The sequence below is a fragment of the Drosophila subpulchrella genome, chromosome X (assembly GCF_014743375.2).
Source record: "Drosophila subpulchrella strain 33 F10 #4 breed RU33 chromosome X, RU_Dsub_v1.1 Primary Assembly, whole genome shotgun sequence".
NCBI classification, from domain to species: Eukaryota; Metazoa; Arthropoda; class Insecta; order Diptera; family Drosophilidae; genus Drosophila; species Drosophila subpulchrella.
This window is the reverse complement of record NC_050613.1, coordinates 3,545,861-3,560,457: the sequence shown is the minus strand read 5'-3', so window position 1 is coordinate 3,560,457 and position 14,597 is coordinate 3,545,861. Positions and strand designations below refer to the sequence as shown.

At 37.4% G+C, this 14,597-nt stretch overlaps 1 protein-coding gene across 6 annotated transcripts in view; it reads right to left on the bottom strand.

Moving 5' to 3' along the window:
• LOC119557466 (neurotrimin) overlaps positions 1-14,597 on the bottom strand; it is a 46,917-nt gene that overhangs the window by 16,418 nt on the left and 15,902 nt on the right. Inside the window, exons 2-5 of one of the 6 annotated variants that reach the window (XM_037870228.1) lie at positions 9,890-10,195; positions 8,448-8,584; positions 2,411-2,473; positions 449-634 (exon numbers count right to left, since the gene is read on the bottom strand). In XM_037870228.1, the coding sequence (XP_037726156.1) occupies positions 449-634; positions 2,411-2,473; positions 8,448-8,584; positions 9,890-10,142 (639 nt within the window). In that variant the 5' untranslated portion in view covers positions 10,143-10,195. Of the gene's footprint in view, positions 1-448; positions 635-2,410; positions 2,474-8,414; positions 8,585-9,889; positions 10,196-14,597 lie in introns of all 6 variants that reach the window. The other 5 variants (XM_037870230.1, XM_037870229.1, XM_037870232.1 and 2 more) reach the window with 5 other exon arrangements.

Sequence of the window (14,597 nt, the reverse complement as noted above, 5' to 3'; positions counted from 1 at the left end):
GCCGGAGTAAATAAAAATATTTGTATATGGGGAGGGTCCTGGGGATACGAATTAAAGAAAGTAATAATCTTTAGTTCAGTTTGAAAATCCAGCAAAAGCAGAACTTCAATTCTATCTTAAGAACTTTTTTGTTGTTGTGAAGGCGTCTTACTAAAAAAATTTCATAGTTTTAAGAAATTTGACTTCTTGAAAATACAAATACAATTGAAACAAGGCACGCGTTTTTTTTTCCAAAAGAGCAAAGTTGCCTTTGTCGAAAATGAAAAGAAAAGATTTTTCAAGATGTTAGTGATTATCATAGTATTTTTTATGAGTGTATGGCTCCTTTAACTTTATAGCATAAGCATAACTTGTGGCCCTGACTATTATTACAGCATCGCAAGAAAACAAACGGTTCGTTCTTCCGGGGAATGTCAGTGCGTTCCCGCACTGAAATCGCAGCGCTCACCTGCATCTTCATGGGATCCGTGTTGACCTGACACATGTATTTGCCGGAATCCTCCATTTTGACGCTGCGTATGTTGAGCGTCCATGTGTTGTAGTCGTTGTGCTGCACCGATAATCGATCATTGTTGGTTATCACGTGCTCGTGAATGGCCAGAATTGCCTTGGCATCGGCCTTAATCCAGGCGACCTGATGGTGCCAGTTTGCCAAATGGGAACGGGGGTGGCCATCGGGGGAAATGGTGGGAAATCGGGAAATCGGGAAAATTGGAAATGGAAGTGGGGATAAAGGGATGACCATTGTTGTTGTTGAGTTGATGACAGCGTCGGTTTGAATGTGCATATGAGTGAGTGTGTGTTGATGAAGACAACAGTTGGCCGTTGTTGCATGTCAAAGTGTTGTTGGTGTTTGTGTTTGTGTTTGTGTTCCGGGATATACATATGCGTGTGGGTGTGAGCGAACGCCAGATGTTCGGAAATTGCAGTTTGATATCCACCCACAGGCAAAGTTTCGGGGTCATTATATTTAGTTAATGCCATTATGGGAGACATTCGCGCATTGTCACCATTGTCAATGTTGTGTGTTGTTGAATTGTTGAATTAGCCAAAAATTCGTGTAAATGTTTATTAACCGAAATCAGGTTTTCAAGGATTACCAAATTGAAAATTTTGAATATTTGTGTTGTTGAATTAGCCAAGTCAAATTATGTTTATTAAAAAAAAAAAAACAAAAAACCAATGAAATCAATTATAAGTTTCATTGGAATTGTAAGTGTTGGTGTATTGGGGTATCGGCGAGTGGGTGACAGCATTTTGTTTTCAGGGGTTTCCACAAGGATGGGTCAGTGGAAGGATTTATGTCAGTGTTGGTGCAAAGGAGCCGGCGATAGTGTTGTTGGTCAGTTCGGGTTTGAGTTGTTGCGGATTGCGTTGGTGTAGTATTGTTATTGGTATTTTTGTTGTTGTCATTGTCAGATGTCAGCGCAATTTGACGCCATTTCCATTTTGCACAGGAGCAATGGCAAAGTTTTTGCAAGTTTTTGGTTCAAGGGTGGGTAGGACAGTTGGTTTTTTCCGGTGGTTTTGCCATCGAGTGCAGATTGTTAGAGTCATTGTTGGTGGTGTTGTTATGGTCGGTGGATATGAAAGGGGGTATTTCAAGTGCAATTAGTGGAATTGGGTTTGCGGTTTTCGGGTTTCAGCGTCCATCGTTGGCCATTTGGCGAATGGATTTCAGTGTTTTTTGTGGATATGGGTTTTAGTTTGCGTTCGTGGAGAGAAGAAATATTCAACAATTAGTTAACATTTTCCGCTTATGCAATCGCCTCGTGTTTCTTATGCAGTTCTATACATTTTCTTTTCCTTTTTGTAACCAAAGAGCAAAGATAAAACAAACATACATACAACAGGAAGTAACGCTCACATGTGCAAAGCACACATACAGAGACAGTGGGGGAGAGAGAGAGAGACAGACAGAAACGAAGGGAAAGGAACACAAGAGTCATGAATTATGGGTGCAGTTGGCGGTGCGTTGTGAAGCGGCTAATCAGTTGGCATTAACATCGCATGCACAATTAGAAAAAAGAGTGGATTAATGTTAAACGGGGGAACGGGGCGGGGGATAACGACTAAAAGGATATATATGTATGGTGCAGGCAGGCAAATGTTGCAACACTCACAATCCTCCCATCCCACTAATCCTAGCCCCTGCGCCACCTCCCTGCTCCTCTGCTCCGCCTAGTTTTAATTAACATTATGATGTGCCGACTGAGCGCAGTCTACGGGTTTTAGCTAATAGGCTTAAGCGGCTTTGTGCGGACGAAACGAAAACGGGTTTCGCAAATCCGGAAAGTGAAACGGGGAACGGGAACGGTGGAAAAGGAACTAACGATAAAGTCGGATCGGTACACTCAGGAGAAAACTTGACAGATAGGATTTGTACAAGTATTACGAAAAATCATCAAACCTGTACGAATTTTTTCCATTTCCGAATGGTGTCTTCGCGGCTTAGTATTCCCAAGTCATTATTCTGAGGAAGTAGCGTATATATATAGCTTTAAGAAGAAAGTTTTTAAATAACAATTTTATTATTCAGGCCCATTCATTTGGTAACTGATTTAAATTTTGACTATGGATTTTAGTGTTGAATGTTAATTGACAAAAAAGGTCACCAAATAATTAGGGCTCTTTGTTTATAATTCTTAATATCTCATTGGTTTTTTGTTAATCAAATCATATTGACTATCTTAGGTGGAAAGCCATTTTAAATGAGCTGGACTTGCCTCAAACGTGTATTATGTTTGAAAGCGTACTATAATAACTCCAAACACTTGTCCTTGTAATGGAAATATTTTTTCAATTCTAAAATTAAATCAACCGGCTTCACAATTCCCAAAATATATAATATTGAAAAACCATAATTTGGAACATTTTTTCTTATGCAAAATTTAGCATTTGCCTTTTAGCGTTATTCCGTACCTACAAATAAATCGAAATTTCGTTGGGTTGTCCTTTTACAAATTGAACAGCTTTTATTGAGTAACATTTTTGATTTGTGTAACATTTTTCTAAAATCTTTTTCTCGGTAAATAAGTAAACAAGAAATACAAACAAATTAATACTTGAGAAAAACGTTTAGTGCTTGCCCCCACAAATGAATTTTTCTGAAAATCAACAAAATAAGCGCAACGGTCAAACCCAGCCGCATCTTTATTGCGTTACATTCGCATATCTATCAGTAAAAGTGATCCAAATGTATCGCTGTGATGTGTTTGTAAAACAAAACAATAGAGAACGCTATAGTCAATGCCATCGACTATCAGATACCTGTTACTTAGCTAAGTGCACTCAGGGGGTGCGAAAAATGGGCGTGGCAGCTTGCTGAAGCAAACTCCCGCTGCGTAATACGCTCAAAAATCGACCTGTCAAGTTCCAGCTTTTATAGGTTCCGAAATCTCAGCGTTCATACGGACGGACAGACAGACGGACAGACGGTCATGGCTAGAGCGACTCGGCTAGTGATGCTGATCAAGAACATATTTACTTTATAAGGTCGGAAACGCTTCCTTCTACCTTTTACATATTTTACGACGAATCTAGTATACCCATTTACTCTACGAGTAATGGGTACAAAAACGGACTTATTACATACAACAATACCACGAACCAAAATGAATAGAAAAACGTATATATAACTAATATATAACTTATGAAGAAAACTCTAAATGAGTGACGCAAATGTACGAAATGTTTCGACTAATTTTATTTACATATATAGGAAATGTTCTAACAAATTTTATTCACAAATAAACTAAATGTGCAGATTAATTTTATTTAATGCATATTAAATGTTCCGAAAAATTTTATTTTCAATTTTTATTTATAGGTACATTTTTTGTTTGGTTCTTGCATTCTTAACATTTCATTGATCGTTTTGATAACATATTGAGGTATGTATGACCAAGAATAATAGATCGTTGCTTGCTGACCTCCAAAAGGTCACATTAATATTTTCTGAAGTATTACGTATGGAGTGGGTTAATAACCTGATTACTCCAAAAAAGTGCTTAACTCTTTAACTTTAGTCTAAAGATGGGCACTGCGCCACCGCGCGTGTGCGCTTAGCTGAAAATTGGCACGAAAATACACAAGACCAATATTTATTAATCAAAAAAGCATGTATGAGCGATTTTTCTATGGCACAGGTGTTCCGTACTTCAACCCAACTATTTCGGGTTTGACTGCGCACCAAATAAGTAAAAAATCATTCATATATTCGTGTCAGGCCGAGTCATTCCAAAAAATTCCAAGATTCCAATTTTGAATCTATGCATAAAAAATATAACTCCATAAATCTGTAGCTTTATAAGTCTGCTTTATAATAGTTGTCTGAATATTGTCATATTAACACCTAAAAAATAATGATGACTTTTTGGGTGTAGACAATGAGCTGGCGTAAAACTATGTAAATTAAAAATAGTTTTTGTGGGGCAAGCATAAAACATTGTTTTTGTTTTTATTTTTAAGAAATTAACTAATTAAGTACCCTATAAAATTTGTTAAAAATTGATTTCAAAAAAATAAATGCATCACTCCAACCCGAGATTTTAGTAGACTTTCAAAGATAAGGTATATTTAAATTTGTAGTTTTTGCCAATTTTTAAAGAGTTTGAACTAAACTATATTAATTAAAATAATATATTTAAATATTTACCTACTTGCGTAAAAGGAATTTAAAATAATATGATGTGAGTGTAATAAATTTGTGCCCTAGCCTTTTTGAAGAATCGGAATTGTTTTTGAGCTTAACAGCATGAAGTGCATATGAAAAATTGTTTTAACTTTTTGATTGGAACTTTTAAGGCTAAAAACTAAAATCCGCCGGTCTTTTTCAACGCTGCTGATTGATGTAACTTTTGACTAAAAAGTGATAAAATATTTTCCATTAGCCTTTTGTGATCCGCCAACACGGCAGCCGTTTTGCAGGTTTATATTGTAGTGGGTCCGACAATCCAATAAGCAGGAATGCCAATACAGCTGAGACTCAGACTTCGCATTTCTTTTTCCTTTTTATTTACTTTTTTATTGGAGTGTGTCAATAGCGGGACTGGGCGAAAGGTGGGAGCTTGAAAACGTGGATGGGGTGATGGGTTATGAGCCCTCTTGGAAAATAAATACCCATGGACATCAGCCAGGACGAACGTTTGATGTTGCAGCGCGACGGCGGCACTGACGCTTTATTTATTTACTCAATAAAGCAAATTTATTGAGTAATGCATGGATGGGATGGGGAAAACAGGGTCTTTTTGGATGGTTGGGGATTTCAAACAAAGGCTCAAACGGATTGTGACGAAAATCAGGGAAACAAAAAGGGGCCGACAAAAAATCACTGTGATGGTTGGGGGGGTGGTGGGGGGGGGGGAAATGTAAAACGGATTGTAAAAAATTTCAAATGTAAATGCAAATAAAGCGAGCAAATGTCATAAAGTAAGTCTACTGTTACTACATGGACAACACGACTACATGAAGCACAACTCTCACGCACGACTCACACATTCGCACACACACTCGCTCACAGACACACACACAGAGTATATATATGTTTGTATATATATGCATACATAAATGGTGCAAAGTTTGTTTCGGTTTGAACTCGGTGCGCTTGAATTTATTTTTATTTTACTGTATTTTACTAACCAAAAATAAAAACAGTAAAAGATGCCCTGAATAGCGGGCTAAAAAACGAACCGAAAAGCGAGAAAGAAAGTACAAATAGAGGTACAGAGATAGAGATGGCGGCAGAGAATGAGTGCGACGGAGAGAGCAGCACAAAAATGAAAACAATGCCACGAATTTTGCATTGTTCGCATTGTTGTTGGCATCCTTGTTTAACAAATGGATGAGCAGCAAGGGTCGCGTTTCGCAAATTCATCCAAAGTTTTCTGCAAAAGAGATCTTTAATTATGCATGGTTGGCGAAGAGCTGAGTGGATTGCGTTGAACTGCATTCAATTGGACCATGGTCACATTTAGTTTCTACTAAATCACTAAATACTAAACCTGATCATTAGAGTGACCAAATTTTGTTTCCCCCGTGTAAAATAATACATCAGATCAACCTACTGAACTCACAAATTAAAGTTACATTTCTTAATCACTAGGAACCGTATTTTTCCATCAAATAAGTGTGAGGTATTTACATTTAGGGCATACGATATTCTTTAGGGCTGGCTGTTATCCATACCCTCGCAATTTTTTTTTATTGTATTCAATGTAAATTATATGTGTGTACAATGAAGGTTATAGTTTAAACATTGTGACAGGGGGTACTACTGTTCCCTTTCTTTCTCTGCCGTTTGCCTTGGTTGTTTTTGTTTGATTAAAACATCGAAGGATTTATATGAAATGGCATTTTTATTTATGATGCCATTTCGTTGATTAACACTCTTCAATGCGCGCCGCAAGCAAGCAGATATATAACGACATAGACAGAGGGATGCGAAGGAAAGAGAAGTAGCGTGGACTGCCGAATACCCCTTACTTATTTATAACTAAATGGGCGAAAGCTAAAGCAAATATAATATTCATAAATTTGTCTGGCACTTTGTGGGATTATTAGTAGCTTAAATTTATTTAAGATTGGAATTCAGCTTAATAGAACATAACTACAAATATTCAATAGACTCCTCCACAATTTTCGGTACATAGGTATGCTATGATACTGTTAACATTGCACACACAAAAACGCATTTAATGAAAGCACCGAAAAACTGAAAATAAAGCGTTGATTCGGACTGTGCGTCACTTTCAAAGGTGTCCTCCAATTTCACTTCAATGTCGGCAGTTAAACAAAAATCGCTTTTATAGCAGGTATTTTATCAGCTTTGTATGGATACTGAAAACAAAATGTTGGTCAGATACACTCATAAAAATTTGTCTATAAGATCGACCTTTTTTTGTTTTAAGATGGACATTTAAAAGACTTCAATTAAAAAATTTTAATTATGTGTTTATGGTAACTCGTCTGTTTTTAAAGGTAAATTGCATTTATAGCAATAGGGCATTAACATCTTAATTATTTCGGGAATAAGTTAATTTGCTCTAACGGCAACAAAAACTTGTATAACCTTTCATAACAAAAAATGTTCGCACCGAGGGATTGAGCCCTAACGCTTTTTATATGGTGACCTGCTTTGATTTTATCGAACATTTTTCGCAAAAACATACCATATTTCTCATCAATTGCCATTTTTTTTACTGTTGATTTTTCTACTTTTTGAAAAATAGGTCTATGGATGTATTTTTGATATCAAGTAAACAAATTGTCCCGCTCAGAAGAGGTTCTAATGCATAATAAGGATGAACTCAATCTCATTCGGTATGTATATCCATAGTATTTATCTCAAAGATTTTCACGATTGATAAAGGGATAAACTCTCCATGGGTACGCGCACTGGTTATGTATTTTTGTAATCCCATAATATCCCATGCTGATCGCTTAGGATGAATAACTTTCGCGATGAAGGGATAACTAGGCTTTAAAGGGATTAAACCATCGCTGATACAATGACTTAATTTGTTTTCATTGTTTACGCGATTCGATGCGACCTTATACATATACGTACATATATATGTGAAAACATACATCCCTGCTGGGAGGCGCTGAATAATAGCGATTTTACATTTATTGTTGTGTTTTTTTATTCTTTAACGGTTGGCGATTGTTTATTGTTGTTAACAACAATCGCTTACAGTTGGTGGTTTTTGTGCGCTGCTCTTTTATCGCTTAAACTCTTTGGCACAATGCCGGGGTCGGGACCCCAGATCACCATACCCCGTATTCCTCGCTTTGTGAGTGTTATAAATTAAATGTGAGTGCTAATAATAATATAATACGATGATAAAAACAATAAGCAATGCATTTTTCGGTTTCGCATCGCACAAATTGTGCCATGTTTATTTAAATTTATTTTGGTGCCGCCGCTCGATGCGTCGATGCGATTCGATTCGATTCAATGCGATTGTTGTTATTTTCGCTACTGTTATTGTACGGTCCTCTTGTCTCAATTGTTGCTTTTGCTGTTGCAGTGCATCGTGGCGTTTAATATGCGGAGTGCTCTATATACATACATCTTTTTGTAGGTACTATATAAATCGTAAATATTGAATGGTGTTATGGCTGTTATACTGGTAGTTAACTATAGATATGCGTATATGGGAATAGGTGCGCTTAACGGTTACATAATTGCGATAATTGTGGTGCAGTTGGGAACTCGCTATTGTTATTGGTGCCTTTTAGATTGGAAAATCGTTAAAACTGTATTAAGTTATTTGAATATTGTGCACTTGAAATGGCAAATGAAACGAAACGGAAGAGCCACGAACGGAAATGGAAACAAAACGAAATGGAACAAAAGACGAAAGCAAAACGGAAGTTGAAAATTCAACGCTGCGCTTGAAACCGATACATACCTTGGCTGGTGCTGACGAACCGTCACCACTCACCCGATGACCCCCAAGGTTGTTCACCACGCACGTGAAGGTCGCGTCCCGACCTTGGGCGATGGTCACGTTCTCCAGCGGAATCACAAAGTCCGGCTCGAAGGCGCCCACTGAGGAGATTTTGTTCGAAATGGTAAGATCTTCATTTCAATTGACATTTCCATGAAGAGAAGACATTGATTGAACAATTAACACAATTTCGAACAAATTTACATATGCTATGTGTTTAGTGTGCGTGTGTGTTGATGGCAGTGTGTTTGTGTGTGCAAATGCACAGAAAAAGTTAATATCCAATCAGCAACAATCATCAACAAAATAGTTTGATTACTTAGTTTACAGTTAATCTTGTTAAGTAAATAATATAAGTATATATACATATATATATAACATATATCAAAAATACCCCCATTTATAAAATTGTTAATACTACCCCTATAAGAAGCTCTTCCGCCCGTCCGTTTGTAGCACCCACATCTTTAAAGATTCTTATTTAAAATAAATTGTATTTTTTTCGCTTGTCAATATCTATTGGCACGCCGTTCTCTTTTTTAAAATTCGCACTAACTCAAAATATAAATTTGGTTTACTTATTAATTTGAATGGTAAAATCGTCCGTTTTGGTTCATGCTTTAAGGCATTTACTATCTCAATCAAATTGTCCTGTTCTTTAATCAATCCTTAAAACTGTTATTCTTGACACACGTGCTAACAATTTGTCTTTCTTTTCATCCATTTCTCCTTATAAATATGTAGTACTTAAATAAAAAGGCTACTAAAATAAAACATTCTGCTTTTCGTTGGCCTATGAAGTATCAAACGAAAAACCCAAAATCTTATACCTAACTACACAGAGAAAAATGAAGATTATTTCGATAAAAAATTGGTTCGGTTTGGTTTTAAAACAATACAAGTACATATATAACATTACTTTTTTGTCCTTAAATCAGTATAGCAAAAAAAATTGTGTAATAGTTTATTTTAAGTACTGGTATTTTAATTATTGAGTTCAAAGTTTTTGTGTAATATGGGTACTGTAAGGATAAGAATATATTTTATTATATTATGAAATCATGCCACAAATCATATACATTTTTTTTGTAATGACATCAGGTATATTTCTCTTTGTGTAGGAACTAGTGTATGGGTGAGTAAGTATGCATACCGAGCGGCTTGTCAACGATAGGCAAATCAATAAGGTTAAGCTGAAGGAGCCAGTTAGATCGATATGACTTATCGATATAACCGGGAAAATCAAGCAAGCAAAACGTAGTTATAGCTGGAATATGGGTACATCGATTGCAACAAAGTGGTCAATTACCGACATTCTAACCTTTCGATAGTGCAGGATTATCATAATAAATTAAGCAAAGCAAAAACATTTATTGGCATTTGCCCAACGCACCAGCGCCAGAGCTCGTCAACTTGAGGAACCATCATCCACTTACCAATGCAATTGCAGAGCAGGAGGAGGATAAGCAACTGCCACCGAAAAGCTGGTCCACATCCACTTCCACTTCCACTTCCGGTTCCAGATCCTCCCACACCCGATCCCGATACAGATGCAATTTCGAGTTGCGCCAGCTTGCGATGATTGGTTGTTTGTGACAAATTTGGATGGGACTTGGTACTTTGGTCTTGGCTATAGCTGATGTCGGCGATCCGCTCGCCGCTTTCCTTAACCACCAGCAAGTTCATCATAAGACTGTCCTAGCTTCCATTGGTATGCCTTTAGTTGTGTTAACCTTGAGATGCTGAAAATTAAATACAAGTGAGTTATCAAATGCGGTATGCAGACATATGATATGAAATATAAGTTCGTTGGACTTCCAGAAGACTATTTCCTATTTTTGTCCCTACACGCAATTAAATGTGGAGTGCCTTTTAACCCATCACAAAGATACCACCGATTAGCTTAAATAAGCCAAACAAAACTCTGGCACTTTCAGCCCTCTTTTCTGTGCCTTAATTATTTTTGTCTGTTCGTTATTCCCTTCTCGTTTTGAATGCGCTGTCAATTTGTCAAAATAAATAATCTAAATAAACGCACGTACATATTGCAGTGTTTGCCCTCGTATCTGGTAGCTTGTATCTTGTGACTGCATTATCAATTGACAGAACGTTGCATGCCCACTAGGCGACAGAGGACCCGGGAAACCTGGCTCGAAGGATACCAGACGGCAAGCTGCCTCGCCTTTGTTTGGCGACGACAACATTTTTATCGCCACCAAGGAGGATTCAACGGAGGATCGGCACTTGCATTTTATCGTATGGAAACAAAGAGCGGGCATTATTTGTCTACAGAGAGAAAAAACAGCACACAGTTGAATCATGGCTATACTGCGTTGGGGCAATCAATTTGAGAAAACGATATTAAATAAGTGTCTGCATAATTTGGTGAATTTGTTTGGTAAAGTTTTAAACCAAAATATCCGACTGACAATATTTTTAACGTTAAGATATTTGTTAATATGACCAGACGACAAATTAAAGTATAACGTCGAGTTGTTTTTCCCAGAGCCAGGTCACATTGCTCGGACAGGCCAGATGAAATACCTGTACCTGTTAAATATTTGATAATTGGCCACTCTTCGTCATCATTTTCCCGAACGTTTTCTCTTTTTTGCAGATAGTATATAAGTCCGAACGAGCCAGATCGGACAACAATATTCAACAGCTCCCATAGGAATGATTAGCTTCTTTGTTCTTGATGTTATGTTATTGCAGAAGGAGGAAACCCGCTGAGACCTCTCCCTGCTCCGACCACGCAAAAAACATCCTTTTGAAGTCAGTTACTTCTGCTATTCTGATGTCACCCTTGTGTAATTTGAAATTAGGTGTGTCAAAAATCGTGGGATAATATGAACAACCAATTCACGATACTAGCGGTTATCCTGTTCTTAATATTATTGTTTTCATTAGATTTCCAGGTTGGCTTGAATGATTTAATTTTGGTTGTGAAGGTGTTTTGGTAATTATAATAATTATTTGTACGGTCATACAGATACAATTATATTAGTGCTGTGCTCTCCTATACGTAGTATATTACAACATTCGTATCGTATAAAATAGAAAATAAGAAAAACATGGGAACTTAGTGTAGCAGGCAGAATTTTAAAAACAACTCTGAGTTTGGAGCACTTTGTGGTAAAATGTTCTTAAATTAAGAACTATTGTAAAACGTTCTTGAATTAATAAATTCAAACACATATAAGCCTATTTCAAAATATAACTCCTTTTCAGGCCCATTCCCTGCGTTGCAAAATTCTGATTCAAATTATGATGCCCTCGCAACTGTAAAAAAAACTGCAATAATTAATTTCGCCTTGAGTTTTGAGAAGATATTTTTCAGTACAAATTTTTCTTGGCACAGGACTAGTACCTTGCACAATTCGAGGGACAGTGGAGTGCAGGATGCGAAGCCCGCACGTGCCGCCATTTACATTTGCACGTAATAAATTCAGAGAACGATGGACGAGGACTAGGAGTCGCAACAGGAAATGTCCCGGAAGTGCATATGCCGGCTGTTGCTTACCCTCGGCCGCCTTCTTCGGCCCCCAAAGGACGCGGACACGGACCAACGTGTTGCATTCGGAACCACTCTTCTTTGCAGCGGCATACATATTTACATTGACGAAATTTAATGAGCTCACAAAAGACGGGCCCAAATATTTGAGCTGCGATGGCTGGATCGAAGCCAGCGCATTAGTGTGGGTACGTGTGCGAGGCGTTTTATTAGATACGTGTCCTATCTGTCGCCCATGTCCAACTCCTCGGTCCTCAGTACTTAGTCCTCCAGCCCGTAGTGCTTGGTTCGTAGTCCCTGCCACCCCTTAATAATCATCTGATGTCTCCGATGCGGGCGTCTTTTGTACACTTGGCACTCAAACACTTTTCACACTTACCCCAGGTTCTGTTCCAGATTCGTGGCTTAGATATGGTATGTGAGATCTCCAGATAAATTTGTAAGCCCTTAACACCGAGAAAATCTCCCTTCTTTGTCGGCTCCACAAATAAATAATTGTTTAGCCCACTCATAAGTGACATAGTTTCCTCAACTGGACTCTCGGATATTTACCAACTAATCAATACTGTGTCTGGGCTGATAATTATGTATTTGTTTTTCGTCGGCAAATGTACAAAAAAATTCACATTGTAGTAGGATAAGTTACTTGCCATAAGTATAATTTAATGTATCTCTTCTATGACCAAAACATCGAAGTTATAATTTTTCAAAGAAATAGTTTCATTATTTTACCGATTGTTCCTATGGGAGCCATAGGATATAGCTGTCCTATATTTCGAAAATTTTTTTCGAAACTCTGAAATATTAAAATAATGATATTCCCAAGAGTAGAAGTTTATATGTCTAAAAACACCAGAGTTACATTTTTTTTAAATTTTTTTCAAAAATAGTTTCTTGATCATTCCTACTCGTCTAGTGGTGCTGATCAAGAATATATATACTTTATGGGGTCGGAAACGTCCCCTTCACTGCTTTGCAAGCTTCTGATTGAAATTATTATATCCTTTGCAAGGGTAAACAAATTCCTATACGTATGGATAACTTATAGCTCATATATACAGACATATTAAAAAAGCTACCTTTTTGTAATTCCAAATAGAAATAAATGCAGTTTATTCATTTATTTGAAAAAGATTAACAAGGAATGCACTGCCATATTTAAATTTTTATTTGCATTGGAAACAGTTTTTGAGCTGTAGATTCTAAAATATGGTTTACTGGAAATATTACAATCTATTGGCCCTCACACCTATGCATATTTCACAACCAATGTGCCTTGTTGAGAGTGCATTTATTCTTCGATGCACTCTTGACAGGACAAATTGAATTACCGATGATAATATCATATTGACTTTGGGCCACACACAGGGAGAGTAAACAATATGGTTAAAAATTACTTTGTAACCCAGCAAATTGACGGTTCAGTTCAGATCAGGCCGGTTCAATTTGGTTAGGGTCAGGTGGATGGGGAGGCGACGGTGTCCTCCATTCGGCCAATCTGACATTTCATCCCTTTCCCCACCTCATCGAGCGCTTTCAGGCTGTTAATTGAAACAAAGTGCCATGGCTGAAACTCAATATTAGAGTAAATATTGTCGGTGCCTTAAAATAATTTCGCTGCGACAGGGATCCAAAATCTCTGGCTCAGGTGGCTTAATATAATTTCTGGTTGTGCAGGAGGTGAACGGAAATTGCTGGCTATTAATTGTTTCGCTTGTTGCCTATGTGTCATTCTCCCTTTAAATCCCCACTGTTTTTTTACAGCAGCAAAATGTTTTCCTCTCGGCTTTGATTTGGTTTTTGTTTTCTTTTGCCGAAACTTTAAGTAAATCAGCATGTGTTTTGGCCGAAAATGCCTCTGTGCTTTTCTTGCTGACATTTAAAAATACACACTTGGGAATGCCAAGTTTTGCTTCAAAGTAAACAGAATTAAGCCCACAGTTTCCTGGGGTAGTGGGTAGATGGGGTGCAAAAGACAACTGGCCATCGACTAGCCATGGAACGTGCTCATTTTCCCACCCACTTTCCCCCATGTGGTCGTTGTCATGGTCAGCAAAACTTACTTCTCGCGGCGCTTGGGAAAATGGGGCAGGAGATTTCCGGGGGCTAAAATGGGTTTCGACACCACTGTACAACTAGTATAAATGTATTTGCTTAACATCTTACAAACACACACGCCGAAAAACCCACACACCGAACCCACACGAAGCACAAACATCTAGCGATCTAGTTAATAGCCCAACTAGTTGGTACCTCTTATGCAAATCTCCTTTTTATTATTCTTAGCTACAGCTAAAATACGTGGTAATAGCACTCGCTGTGGATTATTTTTAAATGTTAGATGGTGCTATTTTAATTTGTTTCCTTAAGAAATGTATTTGCAGTAATTGTAGCCATTCTTGTCTCAGATTCTTTATTTAAGTATCGATAGCTATGCTGGTCCTAAGCTGGTTAATAACAAATTATATGTGAATTTATATCTGTAGTCTTTCATTTAAGTTAATAAAAATAAATCGATTTCTTTAATAATATAATAACTGACTAACAGTCTCCTAAGAATACAGTGTTAAGGGTTAAAATTAATGCAGGCCCAAGAACAGAGACCCACCTGCTTATTAGCTGTACTCCCA